General features: G+C 43.1%; 1 protein-coding gene across 2 annotated transcripts in view; it reads left to right on the forward strand.

Annotated features, from left to right (window-relative positions):
• LOC106572896 (AMP deaminase 2) overlaps window positions 1-19334 on the forward strand; it is a 102266-nt gene that overhangs the window by 27237 nt on the left and 55695 nt on the right. For both annotated transcript variants that reach the window (XR_006759363.2, XM_014147478.3), the window contains exons 2-10: window positions 9297-9421; window positions 9582-9712; window positions 9929-9997; window positions 11706-11817; window positions 12044-12230; window positions 15222-15369; window positions 15968-16057; window positions 16496-16625; window positions 17273-17467. Coding sequence is in view for 1 of the 2 variants with exons in the window: in XM_014147478.3 (XP_014002953.2) it covers window positions 9297-9421; window positions 9582-9712; window positions 9929-9997; window positions 11706-11817; window positions 12044-12230; window positions 15222-15369; window positions 15968-16057; window positions 16496-16625; window positions 17273-17467 (1187 nt within the window). In the remaining variant the exon portion in view is untranslated. The remainder of the gene's footprint in view (window positions 1-9296; window positions 9422-9581; window positions 9713-9928; window positions 9998-11705; window positions 11818-12043; window positions 12231-15221; window positions 15370-15967; window positions 16058-16495; window positions 16626-17272; window positions 17468-19334) is intronic.

The following is a 19334-nucleotide window of genomic DNA, read 5'->3' on the forward strand; positions in this document are numbered from 1 at the left end:
GTGGCACTTGGTGGAACGTATCTTCTCCGGGACATCAGGCCGCTCCTTTACTGGGTCCCTCTGTAGTTTCCCATAGACCGCTTTTGTTTGATTAGGCGTGTGTTGACTTTCCTCAAGTTCTCTTCACCTTCACAGTTTCTCTTGAAATGGCCATCTTCTCCACATCTATAACAAAACACTCCGGGGTTGCTGTCGGCTTGTGTCTGTTCTTGTGATGGATTTATTCTCTTCTTTTTGCTTTTAAATGCCACATCTGACCTTTGTATGTCAGATTGAGCTGCTGTGATGTTAGCAGACATGAGACGTGTCATTTCAGTTTTTAACCTCTATGGGCTAGGTGGGACGCTTGCGTCCCACCTACGTAAACAGCCACTGCCAGCCTGTGGCGCGATTTTCAAAACCTTAAAAATCCTATTACTTCAATTTCTCAAACATATGACTATTTTACAGCCATTTAAAGACACGACTCTCGTTAATCTAACCACACTGTCCGATTTCAAAAAGGCTTTACAACGAAAGCAAAACATTAGATTATGTCAGCAGAGTACCAAGCCAGAAATAATCAGACACCCATTTTTCAAGCCAGCATATAATGTCACCAAAACCCAGAAGACAGCTAAATGCAGCACTCACCTTTGATGATCTTCATCAGATGACAACCCTAGGACATTATGTTATACAATACATGCATGTTTTGTTCAATCAAGTTCATATTTATATCAAAAACCAGCTTTTTACATTAGCATGTGACGTTCAGAACTAGCATACCCCCCGCAAACTTCCGGGGAATTCGCTAACATTTTACTAAATTACTCACGATAAACGTTCACAAAAAGCATAACAATTATTTTAAGAATTATAGATACAGACCTCCTCTATGCACTCGATATGTCCGATTTTAAAATAGCTTTTTGGTGAAAGCACATTTTGCAATATTCTAAGTACATAGCCCAGGCATCACGGGCTCGCTATTTAGACACCCGGCAAGTTTAGCACTCACCATAATCATATTTACTATTATAAAAGTTTCATTACCTTTTGTTGTCTTCGTCAGAATGCACACCCAGGACTGCTACTTCAATAACAAATGTTGGTTTGGTCCAAAATAATCCATCGTTATATCCGAATAGCGGCGTTTTGTTCGTGCGTTCCAGACACTATCCGAAATAGTAAAGAAGTGTCGCGCGCATGGCGCAATTCGTGACAATAAAATTCTAAATATTCCATTACCGTACTTCGAAGCATGTCAACCGCTGTTTAAAATCAATTTTTACGACATTTTTCTCGTAGAAAAGCGATAATATTCCGACAGGGAATCTCCTTTTCGGCAAACAGAGGAAAAAATCCCAAAGGCGGGGGCGGTCGGGGTCACGAGCATAAGCCCAGTGTCCCTTGATCGGCCACTTGAGAAAGGCGATAATGTGTTTCAGCCTGGGGCTGGAATGACGACATTCTGTTTTTTCCCGGGCTCTGAGCGCCTATGGACGACGTGGGAAGTGTCACGTTAGAGCAGAGATCCTTAGTAAATGATAGAGATGGAAAAGAAGTTCAAGAAATGGTCAGACAGGCCACTTCCTGTAAAGGAATCTCTCAGGTTTTGACCTGCCATTTGAGTTCTGTTATACTCACAGACACCATTCAAACAGTTTTAGAAAATGTAGGGTGTTTTCTATCCATATGTAATAAGTATATGCATATTCTAGTTACTGGGTAGGAGTGGTAACCAGATTAAATCGGGTATGTTTTTTATCCAGCCGTGTCAATACTGCCCCCTAGCCCTAACAGGTTAAACCATTCAGCTCTTTTCTCAGCACTTCTATCTCAGAATTAGCTTCTTTGCAAACTGTGGCAACAGGAGCAACAGCTGATGACTTCACAACGCTCTTCGTTGTGGTCCTGTCTTGAATCATGTCCTCCTTCTCCCTTACTTCTTGCAGTAGTTCAGTAAAGGTTGGTGGTTCACGCAGTTTATAGGGCATGCGAATACGAAGCGCAACCATGTCATGTGAGGAGGCACCTCTCACTATTTGACCAATGCGTGTGCGATTCATTTCTGACAGCTCAATGCCTCCTTTTCGATAAACAGCATGCAGCAATTTGTCATATATAAATACACGGTGGCCCTTTAATTTCATTCATACAATATGAGGAAAGGGGAAGGAGGAGAAAGAGGATGAGGGTGAGGTCTTTTTTTATTAAACAACAACAATCATCTCTTGGCTGACCTCTGGTTCTCTGCAAGCACGTCTCAAACCATACCAGATTGCTCTTTCACACACACACACACACACACACACACACACACACACACACACACACACACACACACACACACACACACACACACACACACACACACACACACACACACACAAAACACACACACACACAAAAACACACACACACACACACACACACACAAATGCAGGCAACCTCGACCTTCCCCAGAGCAAAAGAAAACATGTGAGAAAGCAAACGATGAGATAGAGGGGGGTTGATGTGAGAGAAACAGAGACTCCAGCCTTTTTCCTGAGTGATGCAGCCTGTCATCCCCCCCCCCCCCCCTCCACCCTGCCCCGCTGCACCACATGGTATGGTCCAGACTGATGTCACAAGCATTTAAATGAGGCAGGAAGAGCAGCAGGGACTGCTAGACAGCTGGGCCAAACCAGTCAGAAACAGGGGTGGGGGGCAGACAGATACACAGACATCGGGACAGAAAGAGAGACAGAGGGAGAGTGGATTGATCTACAGGACCAGTTCTGTGTATGTATGACATGACAGAGATTAAAGAGGACAGGGGACGTACCGGGGTGTGTGTGTGTGTGTGTGTGTGTGTGTGTGTGTGTGTGTGTGTGTGTGTGTGTGTGTGTGTGTGTGTGTGTGTGTGTGTGTGTGTGTGTGTGTGTGTGTGTGTGTGTGTGTTATTGTTTTGTCTGAGTGTGTATCTCGCTCACTCTCTCTCCTTCCCACCATCCCTGTCTCTCTCTCTTCGTGTGAGCCTATCTGGAAAGAAAAACTGTGTTTGACATGTTCAGTCAGGGCACAGTTTTGTGTCTCATCAGTACACGCAGCTACAGGATATAACAGGCAGAGAGGAGAGAGGCACGCATCACTACCCTGATACCAGACAAACAAAACAATGCTAGCTAGATAGCGATCTCTCTCCTCTAAACACCTTGCCTGGTCTCAGATCTGTTTGTGCTCTATAGCCAGCTCCTATGGATGTGTTAAGACACCACAAACAGATCTTGGACCAGTCTAGCTAATGCTTCGATACCCTGATCCCAGACAAACAAAACAACGCTAGCTATCTGTTTCTCTCCTCCCCTCTTAAACACCTTCTCCCTGCTGGTTAACTATCTCTAGCTATCTCTCTCCTCTTTAGCTATCTCTCCTCTCTCCCTCACCCTCTCTCTCTCTCTCTCTCTCATCTCTCCCTCACCCTCTGCTTCCCTGTCGCCAGACAGTGACTTGTGTAATATTCCGGTAGTAATGTGTGTGTGTGAGTGTGCCCATTGACCCCCCCCCCCCCCCCCATTGTGGTAGTCTTAGCTGCACAAGTCTATGGTATCAGTAATCTCTTTGCTATCATTACTGCTGATGGTTAATGGAAACATACTCGTTGATGAATACCCACAACCCATGGTGTTGCCTGTTCCACACTCTAACCCACTGAGACACTGGAGCCACAGCTGTACAGTTGTGGACTTGACACAACAATCGGAATGTTGTTGGGGACATCTAAAACTCAAAACAGGAAACCAGTAGTGTGGACGAGTTCAGAGATCAGCCCTCTCTTTGAGGAGATTGATTACACAGTGTTGGAATTCAATATTTTGAACATTGAGATATTAAAGACATTATAGATCAAACGCATAGTATATTAAAGGAGTGAGATCTGTAGAAAGACAGAGTGGCTTTGGAATGTGTTTGGTGGACGGGAGGAGAGAACCGTGTTGATACAGGAAAGACAGATGGACATCTGTAGATTAGGTGAAGGAGGGGTTGAGGTCAGGAGGTGAAGTCAGATCCCCTTAAGGGAGTAATAAGGGTTTAATATCCTGTTACCCTTTTCCTGTTAAACCATAAGATGTAAGGATTGGAGAGGAGGAGGAGTGTCTTAAGGGGGATATATATATCTGTGATGTGAGAAATGTTTGGCTGTCTGAATTACAGCTGTACAGAACCTTTGGGAAGAATTAAACTTGGTTAAAGCTTCTCTAGTGTCCGTGAGTTACTTACTCTGAAAAATAAGAACCTATCAACAGGAAGCGACGACCTTTCACTTTTGACCTTTACTCTCCTTAGTATCAGATGGTTTTCATTTAATCGTCGTCCCTCCCTGAGGACTTTTGACAACAACAACAAGCAACAAGCTCCGGGTGAGATAAAACAGAGCGGTCAGGTTAGTTCTCAGGTGTGCTTTTGAAATGTGAGCTTTTGGCTTGAACCAGAGAACATCCCTGGTTCGAGGAGAAAGCCCAATGAAGGTTAGGGTTTGGACCGACTATGTTCTGTGTATTGCTATTATGCATTGGATGGGAAGTCAATTAGCAAAGGAATACCATTACACCTCCTTGTCAAGCCTCACCTACAATTGAATCCAAAAAGATAATGGAGAAGTGATCATGTGTTATATATAATATAGAAATGTTCTGTACTATTTTTCCCGTAGTCTCTCATGACAGACTGTGGAACTTTAATCTACCAAATGGACTTGTTGGCCAGAGCACATGCAATATATGTTTCTGGGCACCAATGTTATGTATTAACTGTATTACCTGAATACCCGGAGACATGATAGACTGATTGTCCTAGTCGATGATTTTGCAGGGGCATGTTGTGTTTCCGGGTCAAATCTAAGTCATTGGTAAATCTGAGATTAGGTTACCTGAGGTTCCATGCAGTACAAGCAGAATCTATGATCCGTACAGATTATTGTCATGATGCCATGTATCTCGTCGAACTGTGTCCCTGTAGAGCCATAATGGAAGCTACCCTGTAGAGCCAAGTACAAAATGTAGCACCGTGTGAAACGTGCCTGCTGGGGACTAGTTTCTCCTTGGTGTGTATTGTGTGGATGGGGAGTTACGTAACCATTAGATGATCTAAATATAGAAGCCATTAAGGGATCAGTTACATACAGGCCCATAAGGCTTAGCGCTGCTATTATTGCCACTGGAAGCATACTGCCCTCCACACACACACATACAGGTAACTTAATCAAAATAAAGGAAACACCAACATATAGTGTGTTAATAGGGCGTTGGGTCATCACAAACCAGAACAGCTTCAACGCACCTCGGCATAGATTCTACAAGTGTCTGGAACTCTATTGGAGGGATACGACACCATTCTTCCATGAGTAATTCCGCTCCAGAATCTCTCATAAGTGTTCAATTGGGTTGAGATCTGGTGACTGAGAGATATACACACACTTTAAACCCCCTATGTTCCTTTGAGACCTCTCTTTCAAAGTCACTGAGATCTCTTCTTCTAGCCATGGTAGCCTAAATAAAGGGCAGCTGGGCATTTTTATACATGACCCCTAAGCATAGACATTAAGCTAAATCTCTTGAGTCCTACGGTATCTGTCGTTCTGCCCCTGAACAAGGCTGTTAACCCATTGTTCCCCGGTAGGCTGCCATTGTAAATAAGAGTTTGTTCTTAACTGACTTGCCTCGTTAAATAAAGGATAAATATATATTTTTAAATGTTTGTGGTTGAGACTGATGTTTTTTTGGGGGGGGGGGCTATTTCTTCTGCATGCGTAGATACCAACCACTAGTCTGTGTGATTAACAGGGTGTCACGACTTCCGGCGAAGTCGGCCCCTCTCCTCGTTTGGGCGGCGTTCAGCGGTCGACGTCACCGGCTTACTAGACACCACCGATCTATGTTTCCCTGTTCGTTTTGTTTTGTCTTAATTAAACACACCTGTTTATGATTCCCTGATTATGTTCATCATTTAACCCTCTGGCTTCCCTGTTTGTCTTGTCCGTGATTGTTCATGTTTTGTGGTTGTTGGAGGAGTTTCTCCCAACCCTGTTATTTTGCTGTGGGAGAAGTTTTATTGTGGTTTTTGAGTAAACACGTTTTGTTTGCACTCATCCCTGTGTCCTGCGCCTGACTCCGATACTTCTCCAAACGAAAGCGTTACAGAATCACGGACAAGACAAACAGGGAAGCTAGAGGGATAAATAATGAACCTAATCAGGGAATCATAAACAGGTGTGTTTAATTAAGACAAAACAAAACGAACAGGGAAACATAGATAGGTGGTGTCTAGTAAGCCGGTGACGTCGACCGCTGAACGCCGCCCGAACAAGGAGAGGGGCCGACTTCGGTGGAAGTCGTGACACAGGGGCGGAGCTAGAGTTGTGTTTCTGAGACAAGGGGCGGATCCCAAAAAGAAAATGAAAAAAATCTCCCCAAAACGTCTAAAGTTTGAACGGTTTGAGCTACAAAACTATTATGACCCATCTATGAAGATCTGAGACACTCACAAGCTACACAACAGTCGTTAGAAGGTAAAGGGTTCTTCGACATAGAATATCAAAGGAAATCCCAGGACATAGTGTCTATAATACTGTAAAAGGTTCTTCTACATAGACCATAGTAAATCCCAGGACATAGTGTCTATAATACTGTAAGGGGTCCTTCTACATAGATCATAGTAAATCCCAGGTCATAGTGTCTATAATACTGTAAGGGGTTATTCTACATAGATCATAGTAAATCTCAGGTTATAGTGTCTATAATACTGTAAGGGGTTCTTCTACATAGATCATAGTAAATCCCAGGACATAGTGTCTATAATACTGTAAGGGGTTCTTCTACATAGATCATAGTAAATCCCAGGTCATAGTGTCTATAATACTGTAAGGGGTTCTTCTACATAGATCATAGTAAATCTCAGGTTATAGTGTCTATAATACTGTAATAAACTCACATAGTTTCTGTCACAAACTCCACACCGTGTTCTCTGACTAGTTGGATATTAATTTCCCACTGAGCAAACCATTTCTATACTTAAAGCATTCATATGAATCATTTTTTAAATCAGTTTATCTTATTTTCTTATTAACATTTCTCAATAAAACTCACGAATTCAACTGTTTATGTCAAATAGTTTTGTGTCCTACTTGTAACCCTGGTTGTCCTGAACAGAACATGGTTAAACACTTCATTGTAACCCTGGTTGTTCTGAACAGAACATGGTTAAACACTTCATTGTAACCCTGGTTGTCCTGAACAGAACATGGTTAAACACTTCATTGTAACCCTGGTTGTCCTGAACAGAACATGGTTAAACACTTCATTGTAACCCTGGTTGTTCTGAACAGAACATGGTTAAACACTTCATTGTAACTCTGGTTGTCCTGAACAGAACATGGTTAAACACTTCATTGTAACCCTGGTTGTCCTGAACAGAACATGGTTAAACACTTCATTGTAACCCTGGTTGTCCTGAACAGAACATGGTTAAACACTTCATTGTAACCCTGGTTGTCCTGAACAGAACATGGTTAAACACTTCATTGTAACCCTGGTTGTCCTGAACAGAACATGGTTAAACACTTTATTGTGAGGCTAAATATGAGGGCAGAGCAAATAGATGAATGAAAGTACTGGTTCCAGTGGACTCCAGTAGCATGTGTGTCAGGCTGTATATAGTGCTGGACAACGATCCCTCTGACATTCTACCACTTTAGGTGTCTGAGGCCGGAATTAAATATTAAACAGGAACATTCATATTTTAGATCCTGGTCCGCTGTTTGAGGGAGCAGATTACTATTGTCGCACCAGCAGACACTGATGCTGATTCCTAAGTGCACTCTGGGGGACAGGAAGGTGAAGGACATACCATATCCATCTGTCTGGCTGTCTGTCTGGCTGTCTGGATGTCTGGTTGTCTGTCGGGCTGTCTGTCTGGCTGGCTGTCTGGCTGTCTGGCTGGATGTCTGGCTGTCTGGCTGTCGGGCTGTCTGTCTGGCTGTCTGTCTGTCTGGCTGTGTATCTGGCTGTGTATCTGGCTGTCTGTCAGGCTGGCTGTCTGGCTGTCTGGCTGTCTGGATGTCTGGCTGTCTGTCGGGCTGGCTGGCTGGCTGTCTGGCTGGATGTCTGGCTGTCTGGCTGTCTGTCTGTCTGTCGGGCTGTCTGTTGGGCTGTCTGTCTGGCTGTCTGTCTGGCTGCTTGGCTGTCTGTCTGGCTGTCTGTCAGGCTGGCTGTCTGGCTGTCTATCTGGATGTCTGGCTGTGCTGTCTGTCTGTCTGTCTGTCTGTCTGTCTGTCTGTCTGTCTGTCTGTCTGTCTGTCTGTCTGTCTGTCTGTCGGTCGGTCGGTCGGTCGGTCGGTCGGTCGGTCGGTCGGTCGGTCGGTCGGTCGGTCAGGCTGGCTGGCTGGCTGTCTGGGTGTCTGTCTGGATGTCTGTCGGGCTGTCTGTTGGGCTGTCTGGCTGTCTGGATGTCTGAACTGTTTTCAACAATGTTGTGTTCACATGTTCCTACATCAGATGTCTTTCCATCCTAGCTTGTACTGTTCAATGAGCCCCTTGACCCTTGGCCCAGGTCTTGTAACTGTAGTTAGAATGTTATTGTTTTTCTTGCAACTGCATTTGCTTAATCAACATGGAGACATTGAATCCTGTGCTGGCAACAAGGCCAGTGTATTGTTGATGGGTTTTAGGCTCCACCTGAATGGTCCATTGTGTCTGGAGGCAGAAACAGCGGCTGAGTTCAGACCTCCAGCACTGGGCTGGGTTACTGTTTTGGCTCTGCTCTGTATATTGTCCTGACCGTGGTCAGGCTGAGAACAACAAGCGTATGTGGCTTCTGTGCTTCCGGTTTATGAACTGTGGAGTAGGTAGGCTAAGCTTCGTAAAAAGGGGAAAGAAACCTCATCTTGGAAACATCTGATTTGGCACGGTGCAGATCGGCATGACAATCTCTCTCGCTCTATCTCCTCTCTCTCTCTCTCGCTCTCTTTATCTCTCTTTATCACTCTCTCTTTATCCCTCTCTAACTCTATCTCCTTCCTCTCTCTCTCTCTTTATCTCTCTTTATCACTCTCTCTCTCTCTCTTTATCTCTCTTTATCACTCTCTATCTCTCTCTCTTTATCACTCTCTCTCTCTCCTTCCTTCCTTCCTTCCTTCCTTCCTTCCTTCCTTCCTTCCTTCCTTCCTTCCTTCCTTCCTTCCTTCCTTCCTTCCTTCCTTCCTTCCTTCCTTCCTTCCTCTCTCTCTCTCACTCTCCCTCCCTCTCCCACTTTCTCCCTCCTCTCTCTCTCTCTAGTTGATCGCCGTGGTGCCCGCCACCTCCTGACTTCCCAGCATTCTTTGCCAGGGATCCCCGTGGTGCTGAAACAGACAATTGACCTACGCACCTCCATGGACGGCAAATACAAGGAGATCGCTGAGGTAAGTGAGATCGAAAGAATGGAATTTGTGATCGTTTAACAATACAATTCCAGCCACACAGGTGGATAAATTGAATTGAAAATCGTTAATAACAAAAACGTTTTACAACTCATTTCCAAGCAAGCTCTAAACAAGCTACTCTCTCTGTGTCTCCATGTAGGAGCTGTTCTCTCGCAGCTTAGCAGAGTGTGATATGCTCAGCACCCCTTATGAGTTCCCTGAAGACAGTCCCATAGAACAGCTGGAGGAGAGACGACAACGACTAGAGAGACAGATCAGCCAGGATGTCAAGTAAGAGAGGGAGGGAGGGAGGGAGGGAGGGAGGGAGGGAGGGAGGGAGGGAGGGGAAGGGCAGAGGAGGGAGACAGAGAGGAAGGGCAGGGGAGGGAGAGGGAGAGAAGAGAGAGAGAAAAGAGAGAGAATTAGTAGTCAGCAACAAGTCCTCATGAATCCCAATAGAATCATGTTGGAAGTCTCTAAAAAAGCTTTTTGTTATGTCTTCTACAGGTTTGAGCCAAATATCCTTCTGCGAGCCAAACAGGAGTTAATGAAGACTGACAGCGCTACTGACCTAGAGTGAGTACAGTAAGGAGACTCACATTAGCTCCGCTAGCTACTGACCTAGAGTGAGTACGGTAAGGAGACTCACATTAGCTCCACTAGCTACTGACCTAGAGGTAGAAATACAGTATGGAGACTCAAAATCAAATCAAATTTATTTGTCACATACACATGGTTAGCAGGTGTTAATGCAAGTGTAGCGAAATGCTTATGCTTCTAGTTCCGACCATGCAGTAATAATATCTAACAAGTAATCTACCAATGCCACAACAACTACCTTGTACACACAAGTGTAAAGGAATGAATACGAATATGTACATAAAAATATATAAATGAGTGATGGCCGAACGGCATAGGCAAGATGTAATAGATGGTATGGAGTACAGTATATACATATGAGATGAGTATTGTAGGGTATGAAAACATATAAAGCAGCATTGTTTAAGGTGGCTAGTGATACATTACATCAAGATGGCAAGATGCCGTAGATGGTATAGAGTACAGTATATTCATATGAGATGAATAATGTAGGTTATGTAAACATTATCTAATATAAATAATATAAACTGGCAAGTGATAAATTGATTACATCAATTTTCCCATTATTAAAGTGGCTTGAGGTGAGTCAGTATGTTGGCAGCAGCCACTCAATGTTAGTGATGGGTGTTTAACAGTCTGATGGCCTTGAGATAGAAGCTGTTTTTCAGTCTCTCGGTCCCAGCTTTGATGTATCTGTAATGACCTCGCCTTCTGGAAGATAGCGGGGTGAACAGGCAGTGGCTCGGGTGGTTGATGTCCTTGATGATCTTTTTGGCCTTCCTGTGACATCGGGTGGTGTAGGTCACATTAGCTCTGCTAGCTACTGACCTAGAGTGAGTACAGTAAGGACACTCACATTAGCTCCGCTAGCTACTGACCTAGAGTGAGTACAGTAAGGAGACTCACATTAGCTCTGCTAGCTACTGACCTAGAGGTAGAAATACAGTAAGGAGACTCACATTAGCTCCGCTAGCTACTGACCTAGAGGTAGAAATACAGTAAGGAGACTCACATTAGCTCCGCTAGCTACTGACCTAGAGGTAGAAATACAGTAAGGAGACTCACATTAGCTCCGCTAGCTACTGACCTAGAGTGAGTACAGTAAGGACACTCACATTAGCTCCGCTAGCTACTGACCTAGAGTGAGTACAGTAAGGACACTCACATTAGCTCCGCTAGCTACTGACCTAGAGTGAGTACAGTAAGGACACTCACATTAACTCTGCTAGCTACTGACCTAGAGTGAGTACAGTAAGGACACTCACATTAGCTCTGCTAGCTACTGACCTAGAGTGAGTACAGTAAGGAGACTCGCATTAGCTCCGCTAGCTAATGCATTGGCTTTAGCTCAGCAGGCTAACACAGTCTTGTGGCATGCAGAGTACACTGGTCGGTCACATATAGTTTATCTCTCATATAGTTTAGCAGTCTAGGCTTTAGCTCAGCTGGCTAACACAGTCTTGTCTATGAACCGTTTCTCTTCCCCTATCAGCCTCATATTCAACTCTGGTCCTCGAAGACAGTCCACAGTTTTTTTTCTTCTTCATTCTAGCCCTCTAATCAGGGAATGATTTAGACCTGGGACACCAGGTGGGCGCAATTAATTATCAGGTAGAATGGAAATGCAGCGGACTCCAGACCTCGTGGGGTAACATACAACACCTGGCCTATCGTCTTGTGTTAGATACCTGAAGGAGCAGAGCCAGGCATTCATGGACCTGTACCCCAAGGAGAAAGAACGGGAAGGAGAGAAGGAGTACCAGCGGGTCTCCATCTCTGGAGAGGAGAAATGTGGGGTAGGTCACAGAAATATCCCCCAAAAACCCCTCCATACCATATCCTGCTGTAGGGCCTTTGAGCAAGGCACTTAGCTAACCTCTACAAACTGTTCCAGTGGCAGCTCATGGGTGTGGGTTGAAAAGGAAAAAGATGATTGAGAAATTACAATGTAAAATAAAGTATTATTATTCTTCTAAGGTCCAATGGCTAACCTGTGCCCTCTCTCCCGCTCCCTCTCCCCAGGTTCCCTTCACAGACCTGCTGGATGCTGCTAAGTGTGTAGTGAAGGCCTTGTTCATCAGGGAGAAGTACATCGGCCTGTCCATGCAGAGCTTTTGTCGGACCACAGCCAGCTACCTGGAGGAGCTCAGTGACAGACCTCTAGATATGGGCATATACGAGGAGATCCCGGAGACCTCTGTTACTGCAGGTAGAGAAGACAGACAGAGAAACACAGACAGACAGACAGACATGCAGACAGACACACAGAAAAACACAGGCCGACAGACAGGCAGACAGGCACGCAGGCACGCAAACAACACCTAGCACAGACTGTGTGTAAACTGGGAGAATTTTCATCATTGAAATTCAACATTTGAAACCACACGCTGTCAAAGGTTAATCTGCTGTTAGCACAACTTCAAATGGCTCTCAGCCAATCATTATGCCTCTTCAGGACTAGCGGTTTCATAATCATCAATAGAAGTCATTTTCACACTCCATCTGCTCTACCACCTAGCAGCACAGACTGTCACGCAGTGTACAAACCAGTGGGAGAATTATCACCATTGAAATGGAGTGTGGTCATTGGTATGGAGCTGGCAACATGCTTGGCCCATTCTAACCCATCTGTAGGGATTAGGAGCACAGCAAGAAGAAGAAGAAGAAGTTCTGTGTCTGACGGTCTAGCTTTCCTGGCTCCCCAGTGGTTGAACCTGCCTCCCAATTGGGGGAGCCTATGCCCATCCATAGCTGTACCCCTGCCCAGTCATGTGAAATCCATAGATTAGGTCCTAATAAATGGATTTAAACTGATTTCCTTATATGAACTGTAACTCAGTAAAATCTTTGAAATTGTTGCATGTTGCGTTTTACAGTTGAAGTCATTAAAACTCGTTTTTCAAACACTCCACAAATTTCTTGTTAACCAACTATAGTTTTAGCAAGTCGGTTAGGACATCTACTTTGTGCATAACACAAGTAATTTTTCCAACAATTGTTTCCAGACATATTATTTCACTTATTATTCATATTATTGTATCACAATTCCAGTGGGTCAGAAGTTTACATACACTAATTTGACTGTGCCTTTAAACAGCTTGGAAAAATCCAGAAAATTATGTCATGGCTTTAGAAGCTTCTGACAGGCTAATTGACATAGTTTGTGTAGCGGGGTGCGTACTGGCGGCAGAGAAGTCAGGCGCAGGAGAGCGAAAACTGTTTTACAAAGGTGTCGTTTAATAAACATAAAAACTACTGTAAACAAAACAATAAATGAATGGGTCAAACAAAACCCAGTATCCACCAGCATAACATACACAAGCACTACAAGAAACAATTCCGGACAAGGACATGGGGGGAACAGAGGGTTAAATACACAACATGTAATTGATGGAATTGAAACCAGGTGTGAGGGAAGACAAGACAAAACCAATGGAAAATGAAAGGTGGATCGGCGATGGCTAGAAGGCCGGTAACTTCGAACGCCGCCCGAACTAGGAGAGGAACCGACTTCGGCGGAAGTCGTGACAGTTTGAGTCAATTGGAGGTGTACCTGTGGATGTATTTCAAGGCCTACCTTCAAACTCAGTGCCTCTTTGCTTGACATGATGGGAAAATCAAAAGAAATCAGCCAAGACATCAGAAAAAAAATTGTAGACCTCCACAACTCTGGTTCATCCTTGGGAGCAATTTCCAAACGCCTGAGGGTAGCACGTTCATCTGTACAAACAATAGTACGCAAGTATAAACACCATGGGACCACGCAGCCATCATACCGCTCAAGAAGGAGACACATTCTGTCTCCTAGAGATGAATGTACTTTGGTGCGAAAAGTGCAAATCAATCCCAGAACAACAGCACAGGACCTTGTGAAGATGCTGGAGGAAACAGGTACAAAAGTATCTATATCCACAGTAAAATGAGTCCTATATTGACATAACCTGAAAGGCCGCTCAGCAAGGAAGAAGCCACTGCTCCAAAACCGCCATAGAGGCTTGCAAGTCGAAGAACACCATCCCAACCGTGAAGCACGGGGGTGGCAGCATCATGTTGTGGGGGTGCTTTGCTGCAGGAGGGACTGGTGCACTTCACAAAATAGATTGCATCATGAGGGAGGAAAATTATGTGGATATATTGAAGCAACATCTCAAGACATCAGTCAGGAAGTTAAAGCTTGGTCACAAATGGGTCTTCCAAATGGACAATGACCCCAAGCAAGTTGTGGCAAAATGGCTTAAGGACAACAAAGTCAAGGTATTGGAGTGGCCATCACAGGCCCTGACCTTAATCCTATAGAAAATGTGTGGGCAGAACTGAAAAAACGTGTGTGAGCAAGGAGACCTACAAACCTGACTCAGTTACACCAGCTCTGTCAAGAGGAATGGGCCAAAATTCACCCAACTTATTGTGGGAAGCTTGTGGAAGGCTACCCGAAACATTTGACCCAAGTTAAACAATTTAAAGGCAATGCTACTGTCACGTCCTGACCATGGTAAGCTGTTATTTACTATGGTAGAGTAGGTCAGGGCATGACAGGGGGGTTTATTCTATGTGTTCTATTTCTATGTTCTTAGGTTCTAGTTTTTGTATTTCTATGTTGGTTTGTTTGGGATGATCTCCAATTAGAGGCAGCTGGTCCTTGTTGTCTCTAATTGGAGATCATACTTAAGTAGGGGTTTTTCTTCCTGGGTTTTGTGGGTAATTATTTTTGAGTAGTGTTTGTTTCTCCTCTGCGTCACAGTTTGTTGTTTTGTCTATTCAGTTATTTGATGTATTGCATAGTTTCACAGAGTAAATAAAATGTGGAACTACACACACGCTGCACCTTGGTCCTCTCCTTTTGACAGTCGTGACAGCTACCGAATACTAATTGAGTGTATGTAAACTTCTGACCCACTGGGAATGTGATGTAAGAAATAAAAGCTGAAATAAATCATTCTCTCTACTATTATTCTGACATTTCACATTCTTAAAATAAAGTGGTGATCCTAACTGACCTAAGACAGGGAATTTTTACTAGGATTAAATGTCAGGAATTGTGAAAAACTGAGTTTAAATGTATTTGGTTAAGGTAAGGTGTATGTAAACTTCCGACTTATGTTTTTGTTCAGTATATTCTTTCTAAGCTATTCTATTTGATTCTATTCTATTTAATTCTATTCTATTTGATTATATTCTATTGTACTCTATTCTATTCTAGATTTAGACCAGACAGTCCATCCTCCCGTCTCCACCACTCACCCCTACGAGAACCAGGACCCTGCCTGTATGCCTCCTGATATAGGCTATGGCTGCAAGATGGTAAACGGTGTCGTCCATATCTACACTAATAAGGACACAATGGAGAAGTGAGACATTGGTTCCTTCCATTAAATCTTTCTTCCACTTGAATTACTTTGGTTTAAAGAATTATATTCTGTTCTGTGATACGTTATAAGACTTGTCATCAGCATGTAGCAAGGCCGATTCCGATTTTTAATTTGAAATTCTAATTCGATTATTGAATTTACATATGAAGTGGAGAATTTACATTGAATTAAATGTTTATTTAAAAAAATCTTCAAGTTGTGGAATAGGAATTTAATTGGAATTAGACTGTTTGGACTTTTTGAATTGGAATTTAATTGAAATTGTAAACACATTTTAATCTTTGGAATTGAATTTAATTGGAATATACGGTATTTCCCAGTTAATGGATTTAATGCACATAGCATCCAAAATTGACGGTAGGATTTGTTTTTAATAATTTCAACCTGTATTCCTTTATTTCCAGTATAGCTAGCCTATCTGAACAGTGACATGATCAGCCTGAAAGCCTGCGGGGAACTGAATTCAAAATGGAATTTGTCAAATTGTTGGAAATAATATTGATTTGGGAGTTGAATTCTTGGCATGTACAATAGATCATCTTATAATGTCCCTTTAAAACATGCACTGTGATGTCAGGAGCACAGAGTTGGAGCTTCCTTATCCAGACCTACAGGATTACATCAATGACATGAACGTTATGATGGCTCTCATCATCAACGGACCTGTGTGAGTACAGTACACAGACAGACCATGTCTTTTATTGATTTACTTTTGTACTGTTTTGTTCTCTTGTACACTTTTATTCTTTGTTGTTTTTTGTCTTTAATGTGTCATTGTAAAGTATTGTTAATGTATTGTTTCACTGTAAAGTATTTGGTAATGTGTTGTGTCACTGTAAAGTATTGTTAATGTATTGTGTCACTGTAAAGTTATTGTTTCATTGTAAAGTATTGGTAATGTATTGTTTCACTATAAAGTATTGTTTCACTGTAAAGTATTCATCATGTATTGTTTCACTGTAAAGTATTGGTCATGTATTGTTTCACTGTAAAGTATTGGTCATGTATTGTTTCACTGTAAAGTGTATAGAGATTTTTTTATGGACCTATAGGCATAACGTTTGATTTTATTTGACACAATGTCTGTGCTTATTCACTACCACAGGAAGTCGTTCTGTTACCGTCGGTTACAGTACCTGAGTTCTAAGTTCCAGATGCACATCTTGCTGAATGAGATGAAGGAGCTGGCAGCTCAGAAGAAAGTCCCTCATAGAGACTTCTACAACATACGCAAGGTAAGTCCCACGTAACCCTAAGTCTAACCCTAAACTTAACCCTAAACCTGTCACACCAAGAAGTCTGCAACATAGGTCTCTCAAAGAGACTTCTCCAATGTATGCAAGGTCCCTCCCTCTTAACCCTAAACTTAACCCTAACCCTGAAACACTGAAATGTCTGCAACATATGCAAGGTGAGCATATCACTAATCACTGACTGTGTCTAATGTGGTTCAACCTCATCCCCAGGCTCAATTGCGATCACCGGCTGGAGACCAGATTAATTTAGCCTTATTGCAGAGGTTAGGTTAGCCTCTAAGGTTAGGTCTACCTCTGATGGTACTGAATGCTCCTGGGGAATATTAATCAGAGCAGTAAAGAAGAAAACTTGAATGGAACCAATCTCCTCAGAGCAGGAAGGAAGAAACCTTGAATGGAACCACTCTCCTCAGAGCAGGAAGGAAGAAACCTCGAATGGAACCACTCTCCTCAGAGCAGGAAGGAAGAAACCTCGAATGGAACCACTCTCCTCAGAGCAGGAAGGAAGAATCCTTGAATAGAACCACTCTCCTCAGAGCAGGGTGCCCATCCTCTGGTTGTATCGGTTGCATCATGATAAAGTGCCCTAATCCATCTTCTATGTCTGTGATTCCTTGTAAACCCAGGTGGATACCCATATCCATGCCGCGTCCTGTATGAACCAGAAACACCTGCTGAGGTTTATCAAGAGGGCCATGAAGAAGTATCCAGGGGAGATAGTGCATGTGGAGAGAGGCAAGGGACAGACGCTCATGGAGGTGTTCCAAACCATGAACCTCACAGCCTTCGACTTGAGTGTGGACACACTGGATATGCACGCTGTAAGTGGTGGTGGGTGAGGGCAACATGGTCTCCGGGTAATTCGTATTATTCTGTACGTAAACCGGTGGTTCTTCATTTAGTATGATACAGTTGAAGTCGGAAGTTTTCATACACTTATGTTGGAGTCATTAAAACTCGTTTTTAAACCACTCCATAAATTTCTTGTTAACAAACTATAGTTTGGCAAGTCGGTTAGGAAATCCACTTTGTGCATGACGCAAGTCATTTTTCCAACAATTGTTTACAGACAGATTATTTCACTTATAATTCACTGTATCACAATTCCAGTGGGTCAGAAGTTTACATTCACTAAGTTGACTGTGCCTTTAAACAGCTTGGAAAATTCCAGAAAATGATGAGTTAAATTGGTGGTGTACCTGTGGATGTATTTCAAGGCCTACCTTCAAACTCAGTGCCTCTTTGCTTGACATCATGGGAAAATCAAAAGAAATCTGCCAAGACGTCAGAAAAAAAATTGTAGACCTCCACAAGTCTGGTTCATCCTTGGGAGCAATTTCCAAACGCCTGAAGGTACCACGTTCATCTGTACAAACTACAGTACGTAAGTATAAACACCATGGGACCACGCAGCCGTCATACCGCTCAAGAAGGAGACAAATCAATTCCAGAACAATAGCAAAGGACTTTGTGAAGATGCTGGAGGAAACAGGTACAAAAGTATCTATATCCACAGTAAAACGAGTCCTATATTGACATAGCCTGAAATGCCGCTCAGCAAGGAAGAAGCACTGCTCCAAAACCGCCATAAAAAAGCCAGACTACGGTTTGCAACTGCACATGGGGACAAAGATTGTACTTTTTGGAGAAATGTCCTCTGGTCTGATGAAACTAAAATAGAACTGTTTGGCCATAATGACCATCGTTATGTTTGGAGGAAAAAGGGGGAGGCTTGCAAGCCGAAGAACACCATCCCAACCGTGATGCACGGGGGTGGCAGCATCATGTTGTGGGGATGCTTTGCTGCAGTAGAGACTGGTGCACTTCACAAAATAGATGGCTTAATGAGGAAAGAAAATTATGTGGATATATTGAAGCAACATCTCAAGACATCAGTCAGGAAGTTAAAGCTTGGTCACAAATGGGTCTTCCAAATGGACAATGACCCCAAGCATACTTCCAAAGTTGTGGCAAAATGGCTTAAGGACAACAAATTCAAGGTATTGGAGTGGCTATCACAAAGCCCTGACCTCAATCCTATAGAAAATGTGTGGGCAGAACGGGAAAAAAAACATGTGAGCAAGGAGGCCTACAAACCTGACTCAGTTACACCAGCTCTGTCAGGAGGAATGGGCCAAAATTCACCCAACTTATTGTGGGAAGCTTGTGGAAGGCTACCCGAAACGTTTGACCCAAGTTAAACAATTTAAAGGCAATGCTACCAAATACTAATGAATGTATATAAACTTATGACCCACTGGGAATGTGATGGAAAAATAAAAGCTGACATAAATCATTCTCTCTACTATTATTCTGACATTTCACATTTCACACACAATAAAGTGGTGATCCTAACTGACCTAAGACAGGGAATTTTTACTAGGATTAAATATCAGGAATTGTGAAAAACTGAACTTATATGTATTTTGCTAAGGTGTATGTAAACTTCCGACTTCAACTGTATATAATGTTACATTAGGTTACATTTTGAATGGAATAGCGGTTGTACAGTGTCACACAAATTATAGGACGTATAGTCATACCCGGTCGTACAATTGCATACAAGTTCGATGAAGTGACTTCCATACATCTTGGAGGATGTACAGTATTATACGTCTTTCTCTGAGACCAGGTTGCTTGTTGCACTGTAACAACAAAGAAGAACTACGGGAAATTTACGTTGGCATT

This window comes from Salmo salar, chromosome 15, assembly GCF_965601325.2.
Source record: "Salmo salar chromosome 15, fSalSal1, whole genome shotgun sequence".
Taxonomy (NCBI): Eukaryota; Metazoa; Chordata; class Actinopteri; order Salmoniformes; family Salmonidae; genus Salmo; species Salmo salar.